The sequence below is a fragment of the Diadema antillarum genome, unplaced genomic scaffold (assembly GCF_040938485.1).
Source record: "Diadema antillarum isolate AM-2024a unplaced genomic scaffold, OU_Dant_1.0 seq00001238_RagTag, whole genome shotgun sequence".
In the NCBI taxonomy this organism is placed as follows: Eukaryota; Metazoa; Echinodermata; class Echinoidea; order Diadematoida; family Diadematidae; genus Diadema; species Diadema antillarum.
This window is the reverse complement of record NW_027272025.1, coordinates 222958-244280: the sequence shown is the minus strand read 5'-3', so window position 1 is coordinate 244280 and position 21323 is coordinate 222958. Positions and strand designations below refer to the sequence as shown.

The 21323-nt window shown below is 40.0% G+C and overlaps 1 protein-coding gene across 1 annotated transcript in view; it reads left to right on the top strand.

Annotated features, from left to right (window-relative positions):
* The first annotated feature begins 259 nt into the window (after positions 1–259).
* Positions 260–21323, top strand: part of LOC139745170 (trafficking protein particle complex subunit 14-like) — a 32389-nt gene continuing 11325 nt past the window's right edge. Inside the window, exons 1-7 of the mRNA XM_071655580.1 lie at positions 260–736; positions 1767–2001; positions 3085–3171; positions 3721–3823; positions 5589–5739; positions 6481–6641; positions 8812–8897. Coding sequence (XP_071511681.1) covers positions 260–736; positions 1767–2001; positions 3085–3171; positions 3721–3823; positions 5589–5739; positions 6481–6641; positions 8812–8897 — 1300 coding nt within the window. The remainder of the gene's footprint in view (positions 737–1766; positions 2002–3084; positions 3172–3720; positions 3824–5588; positions 5740–6480; positions 6642–8811; positions 8898–21323) is intronic.

The window sequence follows — 21323 nt, the reverse complement described above, 5'->3', positions numbered from 1 at the left end:
TGTATCAAAACTGTGGATTTTTTGTGATAACAAAATACTTTCGTCAGATAGGGCCTATGGCTGAAGTTTTGGCAAAAAAAAATACACTCTGAAAATCAAGATAGAGTAAACATTGGAGCAAACGTAATGCAAAAATGTTGCTCCTCGACTCTTGAAAACGTAAAACGCGCCTCAAAGCTTATTGAGGTTTCAGCCGGTGAGCCATTCCGATAACATCTCAGTTCGTACGCATGCGCCGTACTAATAAATAAGATCGGCAATGGAGGATAGTCTGCAATCACTCATTGCTAAAGTAGACAATATTTGTCTTGTCTTGCCTGAGACGCATCATGGCTCCTGGGGTGACATACAGGACGATAAGCAAAGGAAGCATGTTTATGCGGGGGAGGTTCTTGATTTTGGATTAAAAGTGACATTTCCAGAAACAAATGGAGAACCAACAGGTGCAAATGATATGCCAGAAACATGGAAGTCACTTTGCTACGCAGCAAGTGCTGGGTACAGCTCGCCCCTCAACTCCGGCGCTGATGTCGATGCGGCCTCGCTGAGGATGATGTACGCGCTTCGGTCCATGAGTGTTGAAGCAGCGGGTTCAGCAAATCCCTCCAAAGGCGGGGAGAGACGATTTTCTGACGGTCATTCTGTGCAAAGTGACAAACTTGCATGTTCTCCATTCGCTTCTGTAGCTATGCAAGATGCTGATAGCTCCTCAAAGTCGAGAACGGTCTCCAAAAAGGTGAGAATCCAACACCGTCTTGGACAGGAAGAGATAACAAAACAAAGGTTCAGCCCACTGGCACTATGTTATGTATGCCTACATGCGGGCAATGATAGATATGATCTGTGCCATCGAGTGTTAATGTGCCTTTCACTTCAACAGACACCTATAAACAGTATCAGTAACAAGTCAGTGATATGTTTCCCCCCGAAATACCCAAGACACTGCTTTTCGATATTTTTATCACTCACCTTGATCTTTGTGTCGCAATTCAACACTCCAGAATGTTGGTCTAGACTCTATTTCCTGGCCCAGTGGCAGTGCAGTGGCAGTCTAACGTTAGAATGAATGCCTAAGAGCAGGGAGGTGGAAATAAATATGTAATATTTTACTATGCAATGTGTGGATGTGAAATTTAGCATGAATCTTCCAAAGCATCACAACTTGCAAGTACCAATGTACAAATGTAGAAAACTCTGTCTTTTAAAATACAAAAGGACACATGGATATTTGTTTAAAGACTTTGGAGTGAATAAATTAGACCCTATATTTGTCATGGAAAAGGGCTTAACTGCAGAATTATACGCCATCAGTCACTTTCTGAATGTGTGAGTGTTTGTGCATTGGTTTGTATGCTAACAAGGGTAGGGTAGTGAAGAGTGGTAAGGTATGGTAATTGGTATTGTGACCAGCACAAATGTGTGCAATAATGTGATTGGGTATTCTGCATTTGTTCCTGGAAAAGTCTGCAATTTGCAGTTGAAAATAAGCAATCTTCTGTTACAAAAATTATTCTGCATCATGTAAAAAGATGATTATGAAGAAACCTACTGTATGCAGCTATGATAAAGTGTAACAAAATGGGTGTATAATTGGAGACTTCTGTCCTGTCAAGATGAACCAGAAATCTCTTTAGAAGTACAAGTGTAAAAGTGTAGCCAAAATGAAGTTGATTCTATTAAGTAAGTCCCATGAATATTTTGCTCAGGTCAGGCAACTTATAAATTATACTGGTGTACACTGCTGTATTTTATTTTTCTTTCAGCAGACTGAACCTGTTTGTTTTTTGAATGGGCGGAACCTGGTCCTGCCAATGAGCGTATCCCTGGGAGACCTACCAGATGTGGGCGGAGCCTTCAATCACATAGCAACCATCAGCGTGGACATCACCAAACCCAGGCACATCTTGGACAAGGATGAAAGTGACCGTCTGGACATGCTTCTGAGATGTCCACTCGAAGAGGTCATTCAATCAGAGGAGAAACATCACATCATCCACAATGGTCAGTCTTGTGCATACAGTCTCTTCATTTTCATGGTCTATAGGGCCCATTGCAAAATGGTTTATGTCGAGAAGAATGTTGTTTTGAGTTAAAATAGGAAAATTAATCTAAAAAGGAATGGTGCACTGATGATTTAATTGTAAAGACAAATGATTTGAATATTAGATATGTACTTTTAAAAATCAATAGCAAATGCATTCTTTCTACTCCTTTTTATTTTTAGTAGATGCTGATATCACATGATTGAAAGGTTGTTTCTGTGATGATCCTTGTTTATTTTGTTTGAGGATGTTCCTGATTTTCCATTTTATTGAAAAAAAAAAAAAAAATCTGTCGATCTACTTTGAAACGTGTGTTGGTACCTTGTTCTTGCACATATCCAAGATTCTGCTGACAATGATTTTTTTTTTTTTTTTTTTTTTTGTGGCTAGAAGTATTAAGGGGGACCATACCACCAGGCAAAGAAAGGCTTTCATTTATGAACTCAATTTTTGCTCTGAAGACACATGCCAAAGGGCACTGCTATGAGATATCTGTGAATAAAAACCAAAATGATTATGAGATATCAAGTGTGTACATTCAATAATGTGTGACTTTCATCTGTGTGTATGTTCAGTGTTTATACAAGTATTGATAGCATCTAAAGCATCCGCAGCATGCATATAGAGTAGGCATACAGTAGGTATAGACTAACTACAACGAGTACATTTTGTTATCATGCATGCACCATAATGGCTGCGACTGGGTGTATGCAAGGCCGGCAATATATCAATAATATATATCGGTCTACATTACATTGATTGCATCACCCATGATCAGTTTAATAGAGAGAGTCAATCAAACAAAAGATTGCACAAATTTTGCCCATTCATGGAGTCAGTAGGAATTTTTTAGATAAAGATAGTTGTGATATACATGGATGTGTATGAGTTTTTAATATTTTAAAGCTTTTCTATGCCCGAAGATGTTAAGTACTTGATATTGATAGTATTGATATTTTCAGGAGGTATGTTACAAGATTGCTGTTGCTACAAGGAATGAACAATGACATTTAACAAACTTTTCTTATTTGCTTATTTTCAGTTTCAGCAGATTTCCCTGTGCTTCCACCACCTCAGGTTACTTGTCAACATTTCAGTGTATCTGGAAAACATTACCTAGTAACAAAAGGTGAGAATTGTTGTTTTAAGTGCCATATGCCGTGGAATAAAATGTGCATGTGGCTGTCCAAGCTATTGTATTGACCTTTAAAGTCTAGTTACAATTATCCAGGAAAATTGACCAAGAATGCTGTTTTTATTGATTTGTCATTCAGATGCAATTAAAATGACTGACACTTGCATTGATGGTATGGAAAGGTTAAGGCATTATAAATTTATATGAATGATTAAGCAATCAGATGATTGAATATTATCATGTCAGACCAGTATTTAGGTACTATAGATAACTTTTAGGGAACAGGACATATGCAGTGTTTTGTATGAAAGCTCATTCTTCTACCGAAAATTCTTTTTGTATGTCAAATGGAAATTCATGCTATTACTAATATTGTGTATTCAGCAAGTTATTGTCAGGGTGCCACAGACTCGTAAACCTGAGTCTTCACTAAGTCACTAAAAGTGTATTTGATTGTTAAGACTATGCATTTATGAAATGTCATCCCCAAACTTTGTTGAGTGCAATTCTCAAGGAAAGTCTGCTCTGTTACAACCCCACCAGTGTGCAATACTTACCCAGAAGAGCTGCTGATTTGCAACATCCAAGTGTTTGTCAACAAAAATAGCAACCTTGAGGCAACATGCCCCTCATCAGTATTATCAAGGTAAGTAAGCTTTCCACTTTGTCATGAGACGATTCAGTAAACCTCCCTTTGATATGAAACGATATGAAAATGATATGACTACCTATGTTTGATTTGTGGATGCAGCATACTGTAAAGCAAGAACGACTTGCAGCATAAAACTTTCGCGAATTTGAGTCGTCGGCCTTTTTCGCAGCATGAAATTTTGCAAATTGCCAGTGGCATTCAATGCATATACCGGGTAATGTAAACAAGAACTTTTGCACTTATGTTGATTTTGCCAATCATGGCTCATGAAATTTGTGAAATTAAAATGCATGTGAACATTTCTCGTTTTACAGAACAGAAACTTCCAATCAACAAAAATTGTATCCTGCATTTTTAATTCATGAATATCTTAGTATTTTAATATAACTTGGAGATATGGAAAATCACATCAATGATAGTCAGCTAAATTCAAAATAATCCTGATATGCACAGCACCTTTCACTTAACTAGTACATGGGATTAAAGGTAAATGCAACTTGCATGTCTCTAGATGTGATATTGCAGGTCCGACATGTGTCAATTATATTTGTGAGGAGAAAAAATGATTTCCCCTATTTGTAAAATTGTGTTAAGTCCAAGAACAATATGCCAGATATTGTAGTTATCTATTATGTTCAAATAGTAATTGAGATGTGGTTATTTCAACAATTGTACAGTTTGTCCCCAAAAAAAAATTACAATTGGATTTTCGCATTGATAACACCCAATATGATTAAACTGTCCAAATGCTACTTCATGGTCTTAAAATATAACATCTTAGCTCTATTTTGCAGAAAACCCCATTCAGTTTGGTTCAGCGGTTACAGAGAAATGTGGATTATTGTAAAGCATGTCATGAGTCTGATTCTTCCAAGTTTAGCACTTGGATGCTCTTGGAACTGCATATCAATGTGCAAACACAATAGACAGAACTTGGAGGGAAGAGATTCCTGACATGCTCTACAAAATTCCTCATTTCTCTTTGACCACTGAAGCAAATCGAACGGGGTTTTCTGTGGGATGTGGGCAATGAGTTATAGTTTCATACCCTGAAAGTGTATTTTGATTGATTCACTATTTTAAAAGTTATCATTGCGGAGGGTCCTGGTGTAATTTTTTTGGGGGGACATACTATACAGTTTACCCACCACCTTTCACTTGCCATCATTTCCGATGGAGACCTGCAAATATTTTAGCATTGACAGTGATGCATTAAAGATTAAAGGATTGTACTGTTTAATATATTCATTAAAATCTGCCTTGCACCCAACAAACCTATTAATGATCATATAGAGCATTCTGGAGAAAGAGCATGTAACCAACCTCAAAAGGAATATTTGGTATGGATCTAGACCTGCAAGAGGCAGACAGAGCCCAGTGTCAGCAACTTTTTGATTTTAAATCTTTTGGAGACAGTTGTATTCCCTTCTATCACCACACTCAGTTGAAGGTGATATTGTAAACGGCATACACATTTCATAGTGAATCTAATTTTATGTGAATAAGTACTTTTTAACAATGTCATGAGTGGTATGAAATTTGTGATTGTGGAGGACAGCAATGAAATGGAGAAATGTGCACGAATTTGTGTCTGGATCAGAGTAAATATCTGTTTGTGTTATATTCGTGAGGGGGAGCTTCTCTCAAGAGATTCGTGAAATATAAGATGAATACAGTTCACAATGCCTTGTAAAGTAAAGCATTTACCACAATGAGGAGAATGTGAAGAGAATGCATTGTCGATTTCTTCTCATTGCAGTGATGGAGGAGATTGGTCGTCATTTCTCGCCATCGAGCTCATACCAAGCCAGCGAGACCAGCTGTCCACCAGTCTCCACCCCGAAGAACAGCATACGTTTGTCTTCCAGGTCACCTGGGACTGCTCGCTGCCGTCAAACAGACCGGACGAGGTACACTCTCGATGTAGCGCTGGATTATTTGGATTGAAATTTGAGTAGGAATGTCTCGAGGCCTTTCCAAACCCGGTTTTAAGAAGCTTCTTTTCTGCAGCAGCTGCATCTCCCAGGACACAAATAGAAATGGCTATGACGGAAAGAAGCTTAGAGCATGTTACTATTTAACGGGGGTATTTAAATGGTATCTGTATGCTGAGGAATGGCTGTGGCCTCTATTGACAAATGTCATCAATGAACAGGTTTTGGTTTGAACAAGTTTGCTCTTTGTTTAAATGTGAATTTTTCTACAAAGAAAAGGAACATTTTTACAGGATAAGTATTTATTATGCCATATCTTTTGCACTTTGCACAAAGTATTGTTGTTCATCCAAAATTTATCTAGGTAAATGTATAAAGTGTTAATGTTTGGGTTTTCAAACGTGTCCATCCATATTTCATTTCTTCACAAGTGGAGAAATAGGTTTCAAAGTATTGTATTTTAGAGTATTTGGTGTATAAGAGAAATCATGCATGCACATGGTGTGTCTCCTTCTGAGGTGAATGGGTAAATTTCAGTTCTTGATCACAGAACAGAAAATAATCAGATATTCAGTTGATACCAGATTATATGATTTTCATGATTGAATGTTGCATATATGTAATGCATTGTTACTTGATAGATCACAGCATTTTACATTTATAATACATGTAAGCTTTGATATATCCCCTTATTGTTACCTCTATTACTTTGTACAGCCTGTTCAGTTCCCTCTTTTCCTCGTCATCAAATGGCACACCCCTTCAATGGCAGTGGAACAGTCCATCCAAACGCACTACCATCTCCCAACAGTCACCATGGACTTCCCAGCATTCATTGTGCTTGCACAGTGCCAGTCGCCTGTCAGCACAGGTCAAAGGTCAGTTCATGTAAATCTTTATTTTCTAAAATTTGGTGTGAAAGCAGTAGCCTTTTGATGCTGTTAAGTTGTGCAAGTAGTTATTCTGTGAAAGGATGAAGTGTATGTCGTACCTTTTCCATTTAATATTGGTGCACTTATCTGCATTTGGGCAGGGGAGGTACGGGGAGGGGTATTTGGGGAAAGTAACTTTAATAAATTGTACGTGACATCACATTTCAACTTTGAAACAGTAATGTCCAATGTATCTTTAATCTTAGATAAGAGCTTTTGAGATATTGTTTGGACCAAACAGTTTGCTCTCAATTTACTTAACCTTTAGATTCAAAGATTTATGTTTTACTGCATCAGCGCATTTGAATCTTTGGAGTGAAATCATTAGGGTTGAAACAAAGGAATGCTGAAACAGTGACTGCGTTACACCTTGATAATTTGCTCCAGGCACCAAAGAAACTGTAATGTCAAAAAATTGGTGAGCTTTTTCGTTGCTCACAGAATAAACTTGAAAACAGTGTATTTGTGTCTTTCAAAAATGAAGACAAAGATACGGTATTAGCATTTACCCGACATCTTTATGCTGACCATATCAGTTCAGAAATGACGGCACTGGAAGTTCATGTGATGTCATATGCAGATAATTGCGCGTCTTTGTCTAAAAATCATACCTCTAACATTAATGCTGCATCTCATGCAAATTGCCCTAGTTTTAGGTACAGATGATAGGCCAGTAGAATGCTTCATGCCTTCATTTCATTTTCCATGCTGACCATTGTAATTGGCAGTAGTGTAGAGACATTTGATTGTATGCCGCTTTCGTACAGATGTAGTTTGAGGTCATCCATCCTACAGTAGGTCATTGGATGTAGTTGCCTTTGGTACTGTCAAATTGGTTCACCTCAGTTGGCCGCAGAAAACAGTGTATGAACAAGGCAAGTAATACAGTCAATTCTTATAGATTCTGTTTGCCAAAAGTGAACATGACAGGCCATTTAAAAATGTATATCAGGGTAACATTTGTCATTTTTTAGATTGTTTTAATAGTACAAACCCTTGTTTATGTGCATTTCATTTCACATGCAATATTGTCTTGATGCCAAAATCTGGAAGCAGAATTTTGCTACAAACTTGTCTTAATGTGTAGTGGGTATGTTGTTGAATTCTACGTACTGCCTCCATGCCTTTTTCTAGTTCATACAAGTTTGTAGATGTTGGTTGTGAATATATATAGTTTCTTTATAGATCTATATAGTATTGAGGCTGGGGTTATACTCAGTAACATCTGGAAAGAGAAGGGCAGAAATATCATTTTTTTCCCCCCAAAGTATGTGCTTGTACATTAGTAATTCACAAGGCAAGTCTGTTACTGAAATTTTCAGATTCAATTATTGGTCTAAAAGAGAAAATTTGCTGTGGATACTGTAGTCATCAAACTGCATACTTCAGTGTGTGTATGACTGATGCATTGCTGATATCTTTCATTTGCTTCCCAAATGAAAACATGATGAAGAGTTTGCCAGGCATATCAATATGCTCATGAGATTTGTGATTTGTGTGAACACCATTCCTAGCACACTCTTACCACCACTAAAAATGACATGTACCTGCTAGGGTGGATCTAGGACTAGACTTACTACATGTCTTCACCGGCCAATAATACCCTATTCAGTCTCTTTTGTTTGTAGTTGAATTTCACTGAAAGATGAAATATGTGTGAGAGGATGGATTTAACACACATACTGTACAAAGAAAAGTATTCAAAACAAAGTAAAAGCTGGTTTATTATTTTTGGGAATCATCTTGAACCAGTCACATTACATTCATTGCCTTTCTTTAGTTTTAGTAGTGGCTGTCAATATGAATTATAATCCCATGTGAGCATTTTCCCCTGTGTTGTTTTATTCTGTTGCTTATGTGACCCTGTGTTTATGTGATATATTATGTAAAACTTAAATTTTCTCGAGATATATGTTCTTTTAGTGTGTATACATCATGTAAAGCCTACAACTGTATGGCAGATCAATATTTATTGCAATGTAACTGCCTGTGGTGGCTGAGGTGTGGCTTTGTGTAAGAATTTTATTATTTTTACAGTCATTTTTTTTTCTCCTTGGTGTGTAATGTCCGTGCTGTGTGACATGTCTTTTGGCCCTCCCATCGTTTCTGGCTTTAGTTTTACCGTCACCTACACTCTCCTGAACAACCTGCAAGATTTCCTGGGGGTAACCCTAATTTGGCTGCCCGACAAGGACCGTAAAGGTATATTAACCCGAAGGCTGCCAAAAAAATTGCATGAAATGTCTCATTGATTGGGATTGCTCAGCAAAGCATGCATGCTTGGATGTTAAACGACACGGTGCTGAATGGGTTAAACTTGTGTAGCTCACCAGATCCATTTACTCTCCTGCATGTCAGTCACACAAGAAATTCCATAACTTATTCACGGCCTTCATGATGGTGATGGTATTTTCACTGGCTAATTGTGAGAGGGGGGTAATGACCCAATCTGTCTATTACATTTCCATAGCTTTCCTATGCAACCATCCTTTATTCATGAGACCCCACCCCATTCTCCGCAGGATGCTACACACAATGTAATTGCACATTCTGACCTGATTTGATAAAATGGAAACATATCACAGTCTTACCATGTGATTTGTCACAACCTAATTAAGTTCTAGTTCCATCCCCAGTTTTTCACAACAAGCTAGATTTAATTATCCCCTCATTTGCACAATTTCATTATGCTTTATGCTACTAATTCACCAGTATATTGCAGTGGCGGATCCAGAGTGGGGCACACCGGGCGCGGGCCCCTCTTCATCTTATGTTAAAACAAAAGAAATAAAACAAAATGGGGGGTGCATGTACCCCCCTTTAATTTGTAAAGGCGCCTCCCCTTTACACAATTCCTGGATCCGCCCCTGTATCATACTAGATATTATTTCTGAAAACTCCCCCCTCCCCCCCCCCCCCCAAAAAAGGAAAAAAGCAACGGTATTTTCAAGATTGCCACAATTGATTTGCGGTGACACGACATTTGCTCCTGCGACAATTGCTCCGGTCTTATTTTCTCTAAGGACTTAGGGTTAGGGTTAAAGGACAAGTCCACCGTCATATACATTAGGATTGAGAGAATGCAGCAATATCAGTAGAACACATCAGTAAAAGTTTGAGGAAAATTGGACAATCCATTCAAAAGTTACGAATATTTTAAGTATCTGCGCAGTCACTGCTGGAAGATAAGACTACTACAGTGTATGATGTCACATGCGTACAACTATATAAGGAAAATAAAAAGAGAATTTCACAAAACTTTACTTTTTGAATAAAGTGCACAGTTCTTCGACTTGCTACTGACGTATGTTAAGGGTAATATTATTCCCCCTGCCCTCTGAAAGAGAGAAGTCGAGTGTTCTTTTGTTATGCGAGAAAAATGGAAATATGTTGAATTTTCTTTATTCTTTCTTTATATCATTGTACTCATGTGACATCACTAGCTATAGTAGTCTGTTCATCCAGCCGTGACTGAGCAGAAACTTCAAAAATTCATAACTTTTTAACAGATTGTCCGATTTTGCTCAAACTCTCACTGATGTGTTCTACTAATATTGCTGCATTCACTCAACCCACATGTCTATGAAGGTGAACTTGTCCTTTAAGGTTGTGATAGGGTTTTAGGTTTAGTTTGATGTGAGAATTAGGATTAGGGTTAGGGTTATGGTTATGAGTTGAATTTACGTTTGGCTTAGCATGCAGATATATCATGGGAGTAATTGTCGCAGGAGCAAATGTCATGGAACCTTGATTTGCAAACTAGATTTGGTCTGCCTTATTTATGAAGTCAGATGTCATAATATCAAAGTATAATTTTCTCTACTGAATGCAAAGCATTTGCCCCTGAAAAACACAGAAGGTATCACTGTCAATATTTGCAGTAAATGCCATGATGCAGCACATACATGCAAACTGTATGTTGTTACGACCAAAATCACTCCGAGAATGATCGCACAAAAGAAACAATCAACTGATGTTCAGGCGGTTTATTAACAGTGATATTGTAGGTACAGACTGGTAATTGGTTTCACATCAGTACAATAATGATCAATAGAAATAAATATAAGTCAGTAATAGAATCACTTACGTACGCATTACACGCAATATCCCTGGAAATGTCCAAATACGATGCTTGATGCACAAACGAATGACCCGCGATGCACCGATGAATGATTCCTCTGACGTAACTCCAGAGGTACAGGTTACGATAGTCCACGGTATAGATCCGGGGTAAAATCCACGATATACGTCCACGGCGAAACGTGCAGAGTCCAAATGTTGTGACGACCACATCCAGTTGATGCGTTGAATGATGATTCACTTAATATTGTCCACCTAGGAATCCAGCCCGTCACAGCTTTGCCGTAGCAATGTCCGTTGACATTAAAATATGGAGTCCAATGAAGGCACATTAATTCTCTGCAGGCAAAATGTCTCCCAGGCCAAGTATCTCCACAAACATAACAGGTCAGCAGGTAACACAGGACTGACTATAACAAGTCGCTTCAGAGCCAGAAGTGACGTAACTCTCAGAGCAGAGGTGTTGGGTACTCTGCTTACTGCAGAATTTCTCTGGCTTATATACTATCCATTCACCCCCTTCTAGCACATTCTATAACTCTCTCCAACCTACTAGCCAGTCCGAGTTCCAGGAAACCTGGATGACTCACTGCCTAACTATGTACAAAACATCATTACCAAGAATAACTACCAATCACATTGGGCTACAGGGACAGTGCCTCACTCAGCCAAATATGTTAGCACTTCCCAGAACATTCTGGAAATGGGTGAAATCATTCTAGATTGAGTGAGCTATAATGTTTTTCCTATTCCATGCATGTACTGTATAGCTACATTGTATACCACCTAGAAAATTCTCCACTGATCTGGTCAGCCTGTATGTACTATATGTATACCAAATAGAATGTTCTCCATTAATCTGGTCCACCTGTGTAGATACACATTAAAACAACCATGCATACAGTACATCATACATGTACTAGTGTGTACATTTGTGACACCATCCCCCATGGGAAAAAGAAAGCCTTGCTGTAGCAAGGGTTTCTTTTACCTTCACAATTTCTCATTGTTATTTACAATGAATGTGAGGTAAAATCCAAGTCAAGCAACAATAATCACATACTATCACATGTATTAACTCCATGTTCTCTTTTCATGGATTCCAGTTACAATGATATTGCTTGAATTCTCGGAGCTTATACAATCATATCATACTGTTTTGCACACAATGAATATGCGAAACACATACACTGGGAATGATATGCGGTGAAAACTTTTCACCTTTGATACTCTCTTCATGTTACACTCTTGACAGAGCGTCGGCAATTACATTGTTCTTGCCTGCCACATGTTTGATTTTGAGTGCATATGGCTGCGTCATCATGCTCCATCTGAACAACCTGTTGTTCTTCATTTTGAACCGGTCTAAAAAGACCAAGGGGTTGTGGTCAGTATAGACTGTGATCTCCCCTTTGCTATTTGTCAAGTACACTTCGTATTGTTGGAGGGCAAGGATGAGACTGAGAGCCTCCTTCTCAATTGTGGAGTACTTCTTCTGGTATGCGTTCAATTTTTTGGAGAAGTAGCTAACTGGTCGTTCAGTGCCTTCTTCATCTTCTTGGAGCAAAACCGCTCCCACTCCTACATCGCTCGCATCTATTGCCACCTTGAATGGCTTTGCGAAGTCAGGAGCTGCCAAAACAGGCTCATTAGCAAGGACTGCCTTTAGTTTCTCGAAGGCTCTTTGACATTCATCAGTCCAGGTGTACTTTGCCTTGCCCTTCAGCAGGTTTGTTAGGGGGGTGACTACAGTGCTGAAATTCGGTACAAATTTCCTGTAGAAACCAGCCATGCCCAGAAATCTGAGCAACTCCTTCTTGGATTGGGGAATGGGAAAGCCTAGTATAGCCTCTACCTTGGCTTCTCTTGGCAACACTTGTCCCTGACCGACTACATGCCCGAGATACACCACTTTGGCCTTTGCAAATTCACTCTTTGCCAGATTAATCACCAATCCGGCCTCCCTGAGTCGATCAAAAAGTTGCCGCAAGTGTGTAATGTGCTCCTCCCACGTGTCACTATACACAAGGATGTCATCAATGTATACTACACAATTGTCAAGTCCGGCAATGATTTGGTTTGTCAGCCGTTGGAAGGTGGCCGGAGCATTTTTCATGCCGAATGGCATTACTTTGCATTGGAACAAGCCATCTGGTGTAGCAAAGGCAGAAATCTCTCTGGCTTTGTCGGTCAAGGGCACCTGCCAGTATCCCTTTAGAAGGTCTATTTTACTGACATATGCAGAATTTCCGACCCTGTCAATGCAGTCTTCTAGTCTGGGAATGGGGAAAGAATCTGTTTTCGTCACGGCGTTTACCTTGCGGTAATCAATACAGAATCTTTGAGACCCATCCGGTTTGGGCACCATGACGATTGGGGAGCTCCAACTGCTTTTACTCGGTTCTATTATGTCATTGTCTAGCATGTATTGAACCTCTTCCCTTACTTTTTGCAATTTGCTCGGGTTTAACCTGTAAGGGTTTTGCTTGATAGGGTCAGCATCTCCTACATCAACATCATGTACAGCAAGAGGGGTGCAGCCTGGTTTGTCCTTACACAATTCTTCGTACTCATGTAACAGACTAGTCACATCTTTCTTCTGATTTTCAGGTAGGTAGTTCAGTGCCTCATCTACTTTCCCTAACATCTCTGAGTTAGACAACCTGGCACTAGAGGGCTCACTTCCATTCTCATCTTGAGCTTCTCCCTCTTCATCTACTTCTTCTTCTACCACCTGAGCTACACCTACCGGCTGACTAGCCTTTCTCTCATAGTACTCTTTCAGCATGTTTATGTGACACACCCTCTGATCTTTTCGTCTGTCTGGCGTACTGATCACATAGTTCACATCATTGAGTTTCTTTTTGACACTGTATGGGCCACTGAACTTGGCTTTCAGTGGTTCACCTTGTATGGGCAGCAGTACAAGAACTTTGTCACCTGGGTTGAAAGTTCGGGCTTTGGCATTTTTGTCTGCCTTTCTCTTCATAGAGTCTTGTGATACTTTCAAGTGTTCCCTAGCTACCTCACAAGCCTTTGAAAGCCTTTCACGAAACTTTGACACGTAGTCAAGTAGGTGGACCTCATCATCCTCAGTCATGAATTTCTCTTTGATGAGCTTCAGTGGGCCCCTAACTTCATGACCATACACCAACTCAAATGGGCTGAAACCCGTCGACTCATTTGGGGAGTCCCTCGTTGCAAACAGCAGGAAAGGGATGCCCTTATCCCAATCCTCGGGATACTCCTCACAAAATGCCCTAATCATTGTCTTTAGGGTCTGGTGGTAGCGCTCCAACGCACCTTGGGATTGGGGATGATAAGCTGACGACTTCAGCTGCTTCACACCCAAACGATACATCACCTCTTGAAATATGCCTGACATGAAATTTGACCCTTGGTCAGACTGCACTTCCTTGGGCAACCCATACCTAGTGAAAAACTGCACTAGAGCGTCTACCACAGTCTTAGCAGTGATATTTCTCAATGGGATAGCCTCTGGAAACCGTGTAGACATATCCATGATTGTCAAGAGGTACTTATGACCCGACCTAGTCCTAGGCAAAGGTCCAACACAGTCGACTAAAACCCGACTGAATGGTTCTTCAAACGCAGGTATCGGAATCAATGGCGCCGGCTTCACTGAATGTTGTGGTTTACCAGCCACCTGACATGTGTGACAAGTCTTGCAAAACTCAGCCACATCCACATTCAACCCTGGCCAATAAAAATGCCTCATGATCCGATCCTTTGTCTTTCTGACGCCTAAATGGCCGCCAACAGGTAACTCGTGAGCAATCCTCAAGATCTCACCGCGGTAACTAGGAGGGACAACAACTTGACGGACCACCGTCCAATCCTCATCAGCTGGCCTATGGGGAGGTCTCCACTTCCTCATCAAAATGCCATCTTTGACATAATAGCACTCAGGGACCTTTTCAGCCTCAGCCTCAGAACACGCCGTCTGAGACAAGCCTTTCAACTCAGAGTCTGCCTGCTGTGCTTCAACCAAGGAAGACTTGCTAAACAGCCCATCACTGTTAGCCTCGGAGCCTAATACAGCAACCCCATCATTCAAATCCTTGAAAAAGGTTTCTGCCAACCAAACACCGGAATTCTCCTCCACATCAACAGAATCCGCATCATCTTGAACAGCTCTACGAGCCTGAGACCTAGTCACAACACAATCTGGGAAAATCCCAGGAAACTCCTCCTGCAACTGCTCAGTTTCAGCAACCACCACTGGTTTCTCCGAAACAACTGGAGACGCAACCACCTTGTCCCCAGCCAAGTCATTCCCCAACAGGAAGTCAATGCCTGCCATGGGCAACTCAGGAACAACTCCAACAGTGACAGGACCAGAAACTAGGTCACACTTCAAATCCACTCTATACAGTGGCACTGACATATAACTGCCATCAACAGTCTGAATCAAGACTTTTGCATTCACTGCACTATCTGGTGGAAAAGTCATACCACCATCCACCATCAACGACTGAGAGGCCCCCGTATCCCGCAGGATGACCACTGGCTTACCTGCCTCACCAGAGGTACATGGGGTCACCTCACCATCAAACAAAAAGCTACGATAGCTCTCATCCACCTGCTTCAGCCTATCTTTGAATTTGGGAGACTGACTTTCAATGGCCTGTGTTTCACTGAACGGGACACTGTTTTCGGGTAGGACACTTTTTGACATAACAAATCCCAAGTCCTTCTTTGTTTTGTTTTGCAACTTCCAACACTGTGACTTTACATGCCCTGTCTTGTTACAGTGAAAACATTTGATGACATTTGCACTTGTACTGGACCCTTTGTCAGATTGAGGCTTTGGTGCCAATGAAGTTTCAGAACTCGGGCCTTTTTCAGGACCAGCATTCTTTGGATTGCTCGACTGATTTTTGTCTCTCTTATTTCCAGAGAAATTCCTGAAAGGTGGTCTGTTGTCATTTCTGTGGGTCAGCTCATACTCATCAGCCATCAAGGCTGCTTTATGCAAACTTGTCACTTTGTGATCATCCAAATGTGACCTCACACTGAAAGCAACACTCTTTTTGAATTCTTCCAAGAGAACAACCTCACGTAGGTTATCAAAGTCCTGATCCACTTTCAGGGATCTGTACCACCTATCAAACATCATTTCTTTTTCACGAGCAAACTCAACATGTGTCTGGCCTGGTTTGCGGTACGAATTTCTGAACTTGTGTCTGTACGCCTCTGGCACCAACTCATAAGCATTCAACACTGCCTTCTTGACTGTAGCATAGTCACGTGATTGCTCTTCAGAGAGAGATGAGTACACATCGGCTGCTTTGCCGACAAACACACTTTGAAGGAGCAAGGGCCAAAATTCCTGTGGCCAGTTCAAACTGTTAGCCACCTTCTCAAATGACACAAAATATGCATCAACTCTGTTTTCTTCAAACTTTGGCACCAATCGAATGTTCTTGGCCAAATCAAATTCAGAGGGAGCCCTTTCACGATTTCCAACAGTTTGTGCATGAGTCAATTCCATCTCACGCAATTTCAGTTGCTGCTCCACTTCAAATTTCTTCTGTTCCATTTCAAGTTTCTTCATTTCCAGTTCTTTTTGTTCTTTCTCCCTCTCTCTTTCCAATCTCATCTTCTCTTTCTCCATTTCCATTTCTTTCTCCTTCATTTGCAATTTAGCAAGCTCAAGCCGTGTCTGATCTGAAATTTGAGCTTGATCAGGAGTATGAATTTCTTCTTTGAGCTCCATGTGACCAGCTACTAAGTCAAGAATTTCTGACTTTCTTACACCTTGTGGAACATCAACATTCAAATGCTGTGCAATAGCAGTCAAATCACATTTGCGTAACCTTTGCAAATCTTTGAGGGACAAATCTGTCCTCTGAACAAATGCCTGAACATCCATTGTACTGATTGACATTGTCACACTGTATTACACACGATATACAATTGAACAACTAACTCAACTGGTATTATGTCTGTACCAATATTCTGGCTTCCGGAACGTTCCAAATTCTAAGTTTTGGCTTTAAATTCACTTCCCGGACAAGCCCCCAATTTTGTTACGACCAAAATCACTCCGAGAATGATCGCACAAAAGAAACAATCAACTGATGTTCAGGCGGTTTATTAACAGTGATATTGTAGGTACAGACTGGTAATTGGTTTCACATCAGTACAATAATGATCAATAGAAATAAATATAAGTCAGTAATAGAATCACTTACGTACGCATTACACGCAATATCCCTGGAAATGTCCAAATACGATGCTTGATGCACAAACGAATGACCCGCGATGCACCGATGAATGATTCCTCTGACGTAACTCCAGAGGTACAGGTTACGATAGTCCACGGTATAGATCCGGGGTAAAATCCACGATATACGTCCACGGCGAAACGTGCAGAGTCCAAATGTTGTGACGACCACATCCAGTTGATGCGTTGAATGATGATTCACTTAATATTGTCCACCTAGGAATCCAGCCCGTCACAGCTTTGCCGTAGCAATGTCCGTTGACATTAAAATATGGAGTCCAATGAAGGCACATTAATTCTCTGCAGGCAAAATGTCTCCCAGGCCAAGTATCTCCACAAACATAACAGGTCAGCAGGTAACACAGGACTGACTATAACAAGTCGCTTCAGAGCCAGAAGTGACGTAACTCTCAGAGCAGAGGTGTTGGGTACTCTGCTTACTGCAGAATTTCTCTGGCTTATATACTATCCATTCACCCCCTTCTAGCACATTCTATAACTCTCTCCAACCTACTAGCCAGTCCGAGTTCCAGGAAACCTGGATGACTCACTGCCTAACTATGTACAAAACATCATTACCAAGAATAACTACCAATCACATTGGGCTACAGGGACAGTGCCTCACTCAGCCAAATATGTTAGCACTTCCCAGAACATTCTGGAAATGGGTGAAATCATTCTAGATTGAGTGAGCTATAATGTTTTTCCTATTCCATGCATGTACTGTATAGCTACATTGTATACCACCTAGAAAATTCTCCACTGATCTGGTCAGCCTGTATGTACTATATGTATACCAAATAGAATGTTCTCCATTAATCTGGTCCACCTGTGTAGATACACATTAAAACAACCATGCATACAGTACATCATACATGTACTAGTGTGTACATTTGTGACAATGTTACTGCCCAGCTCAATTCCCACAAAAAGTCCCAGATTAAGAGTTCTCTGTAATGAACCAAAATATGTCCTTTGGGTAGACCGACTCAAATTATTAAAGTTTGTCGTACCTTCGGAGAGCAATCTTTTCTCTACCACTGAAAGTAGGAGAATTTGACGGTTTAAAACAAAACAGACAGCCAGGTATTAGCTCGGTATTTTGGATCGTATTTCTTCGAACAGGCACTGCTTTTGCTGGAAAATGACACAAGTTTTCATTGATACTTCTGCAGAGCACCCCTAAGTGACCCTACTTACTCCCTTTTTTATTAAACTGCACCTCCTAACTCCATCTTATTTTAATCTATTTTTGATGAATGGGTTAGGATGGTCCCATTTTAACAAGTTATACATCTTTAAAGCTGAGAACTTTGATATTCTGAAACTGTGTAGAAAGGTGGAAATTCATTTTGGCATACTTTTTTGTGCGTTTAAGCTGGGCAATCACTTGTTCCTGTTAGGATGACAAAACCTTGTATCTCAAAATTGTCAAATGTTCAGGAGAGTGAAAAACACATGGCAGCCAAAGTGTGGTTAAATGGGATTGCCTGTCCTTTGACATGCCATGGTGGCTTCATTTTGGGGATACGACAGCCCGGATTTGTACTGACCATTATTACGGTGTGTACAGTTCTGGTCGAGGTGAGGATTTAGCTTTTAACGTTTTGCAAGATATTCAGAAACCACTCTATGAGATGTCAAAGAGCGTGCAATTCTAAGGGGTATCAAAAGTTTATTTAATGAAAATCGATTTTGAAATGGCTGAGATATCAAAAAACAAGGTGAAACAAAGAGATCCTGATAAAAGGTGTGGCCTGTCGCCTGTCATTATTATCACTTTTTTGGATATCTCAGCCATTTGAAAACCAATTTTCATCAAATAAAAGTAGAATCCTTCTTAAAATTACATGCTCTTTCATATTTCATTAGAGGTTTCTCATTATCTCACTTAGAAATGTTCAAAACATGAATCCCCACCTCAACCAGTACTGTACAGTCCCTTTAATTTAAAGTGATCATCAAAATTCATCCAAAGAAATGACTTTTACCAAAATCTGAGATACAAAGTCTTGTCACCCCACAGACTATGTGTCGTTTATCAAATGTAACCAGTTAAAGTATGAAGTATCGATTTATATTGGTACATTGTATGAACCAAATCTGACAACTATAGTTATGTACAAACTGTATGCTGAGCACTTAATAATCATTACACATTCACCTGATATACATACATGCACTTTGTTCGCCAAGAACTATGCACCCATCTCCCTGTATATACTACATATCATTATATGTGTATCTTATCACTGTGCTTGTGTCTCTGTTGATATCACCAAAGTTACACCAATATCGTAATCAATACGTCATCAGTCACTTATAATATGACAGATACTACCATTGGTATGTGTGTTCCATCACAGTGTCACAGTGCAAACAATATACAATGTATTGATCACTTTCCATTTAAAATTACTGTTTGTACAGTATGTCTTCAGTTACTCTTTGTAACCCACTGCTGCATTGTTAGATACTAATCAGAAGAAAGCCTGCAGGTTAAAGGTGCATGGTCCCGGTGTTTTAGTCAAGTGCATACGCGGGCACACGGCGCAAGTTTCCTATAGAGACCTACGCTATCGACTCCTCTTTAGCGCTTACGCTGTGGCCCACTTCCCCGAGTCCGAAGAAGTTTGTTTCACTGTAGTCAGTGGTCCGATCACAGTTCAGCTCATGATTCGGCTGAGGGGGATGACAGCTTTAGCAAACTTCTTTTGTGATGTCATAATAACAAGCACATATGCACGCACCCTGGCATTGCTACAGACTGCGCGATGCACAGAGAAGACAACGAAGGCAACGTTACTTAGCAACACCTACGCACTTTACTCTTGATGACAGCTCAACTTCGGTAATCTTCGTTTCAATGCTAATGGTGATCGGCAGTATCATCAACAGCGCCCTCTACACTACCGGGACTGTGCACCTTTAAGCGAGAAAATTATAATTGAAGTTGAGATCACTTCATTTTTTTTTTGAAAGGCACATGCATGCCAGAGAGAGAGAGATGGAGAGAGATAGAGAGAGAGAGAGAGAGGGGGGGGGGGGATCTTCAGTTTGTGTTCGCATGAGCAACTTGGGGTCTTATACTTCAAGTGTGCTTATGTAGCTTCTTACTAGTAGAAGTAAGTTTGTATGGAAAGTTTGTAAGATTTGATACTATACAGACCTATTTACATGTCCTTGCACATTTATATTAAAAAGACAGTGTGTTTTACGGTCTTGTAATGACATGATTTGTCTATATGACTGTGCATTTAATGTTGAGATGTCAGGCACCACATCAATGGTCAAAGGTCAAAGTCAAGTGTATAATGTCATGCAAGAAATTGACAAGCTTTACAAGGAATCTGACCAAGTAACTTGGTAAAAATTGAGAGATGATAGTGCATTTCAACTGGTTAACTTGGAGATAGATCTTGTTGGGGTATGGCCACTCTCTTTCTTCAATATGACTTTGAATATTGATCAGGCCATTTCAAAGTACTGTTATATTTTCGCGGCATGAAATTTTTGCAAATTGGAGCAGATGGCCTTTGTTGTGGCATAAATTTTTTTTTTGTGAATTGCCACTGGCATTCAGTGCATGTACAATGTCGTGTAGACGAAAACTTTCGCTTGCATTTTAATTTTGCGAATCTTGGCTCTCTTAGAATTCACGAAATTAAAATGCATGCAAACATTTCTGGTCTTACAGTATTGGTGGCCCTTCAAGCTGTACTACATAATTTTTGTTTCTATCAAGTTAACATAAACCCAAAATAGAGTGCCTCTGTGGAAGTATTTGTGCCATAGGCCAACATTACATGACAGCATATGCTCACTCAGTCTGTATTTGTTCCACGGCTCAATTTTGAGTAATTCAATATTAGATGTAGATTAAATGTCTGTCTACTTCCGTCTCTACCTCTTCTCTTTCTCTCCATTCTCTCTGCCTCTCTTCTGCTGTAGAGATTTTTGTTACACGTTTCACTCATGTTTTTTTTCCCTCTGCATTTGCATTATGTTTGACTGTCATCAAGAGCCTCACCCTGAAAAATATTTACATTGGATCCATTTTGTTCAGGACAACTCAATTTGTGGAGGATCCAAAGTCCTGTTTCACACAAAGGGATTTTTTTCTAATTATTTTGTTTCCATTTTTTTTCCATCCCTTCAGGATGAGATGAAGGCCAATCAAAATACCACCAATTTGTTGCATTCAGTAAAGGTTCCCATACATTATTGTATATGTACAGTTTATGGTAACAAAACTGTGTGCTACAAGATGTTAACATGTTCTCAGAAACAAGGTGCAC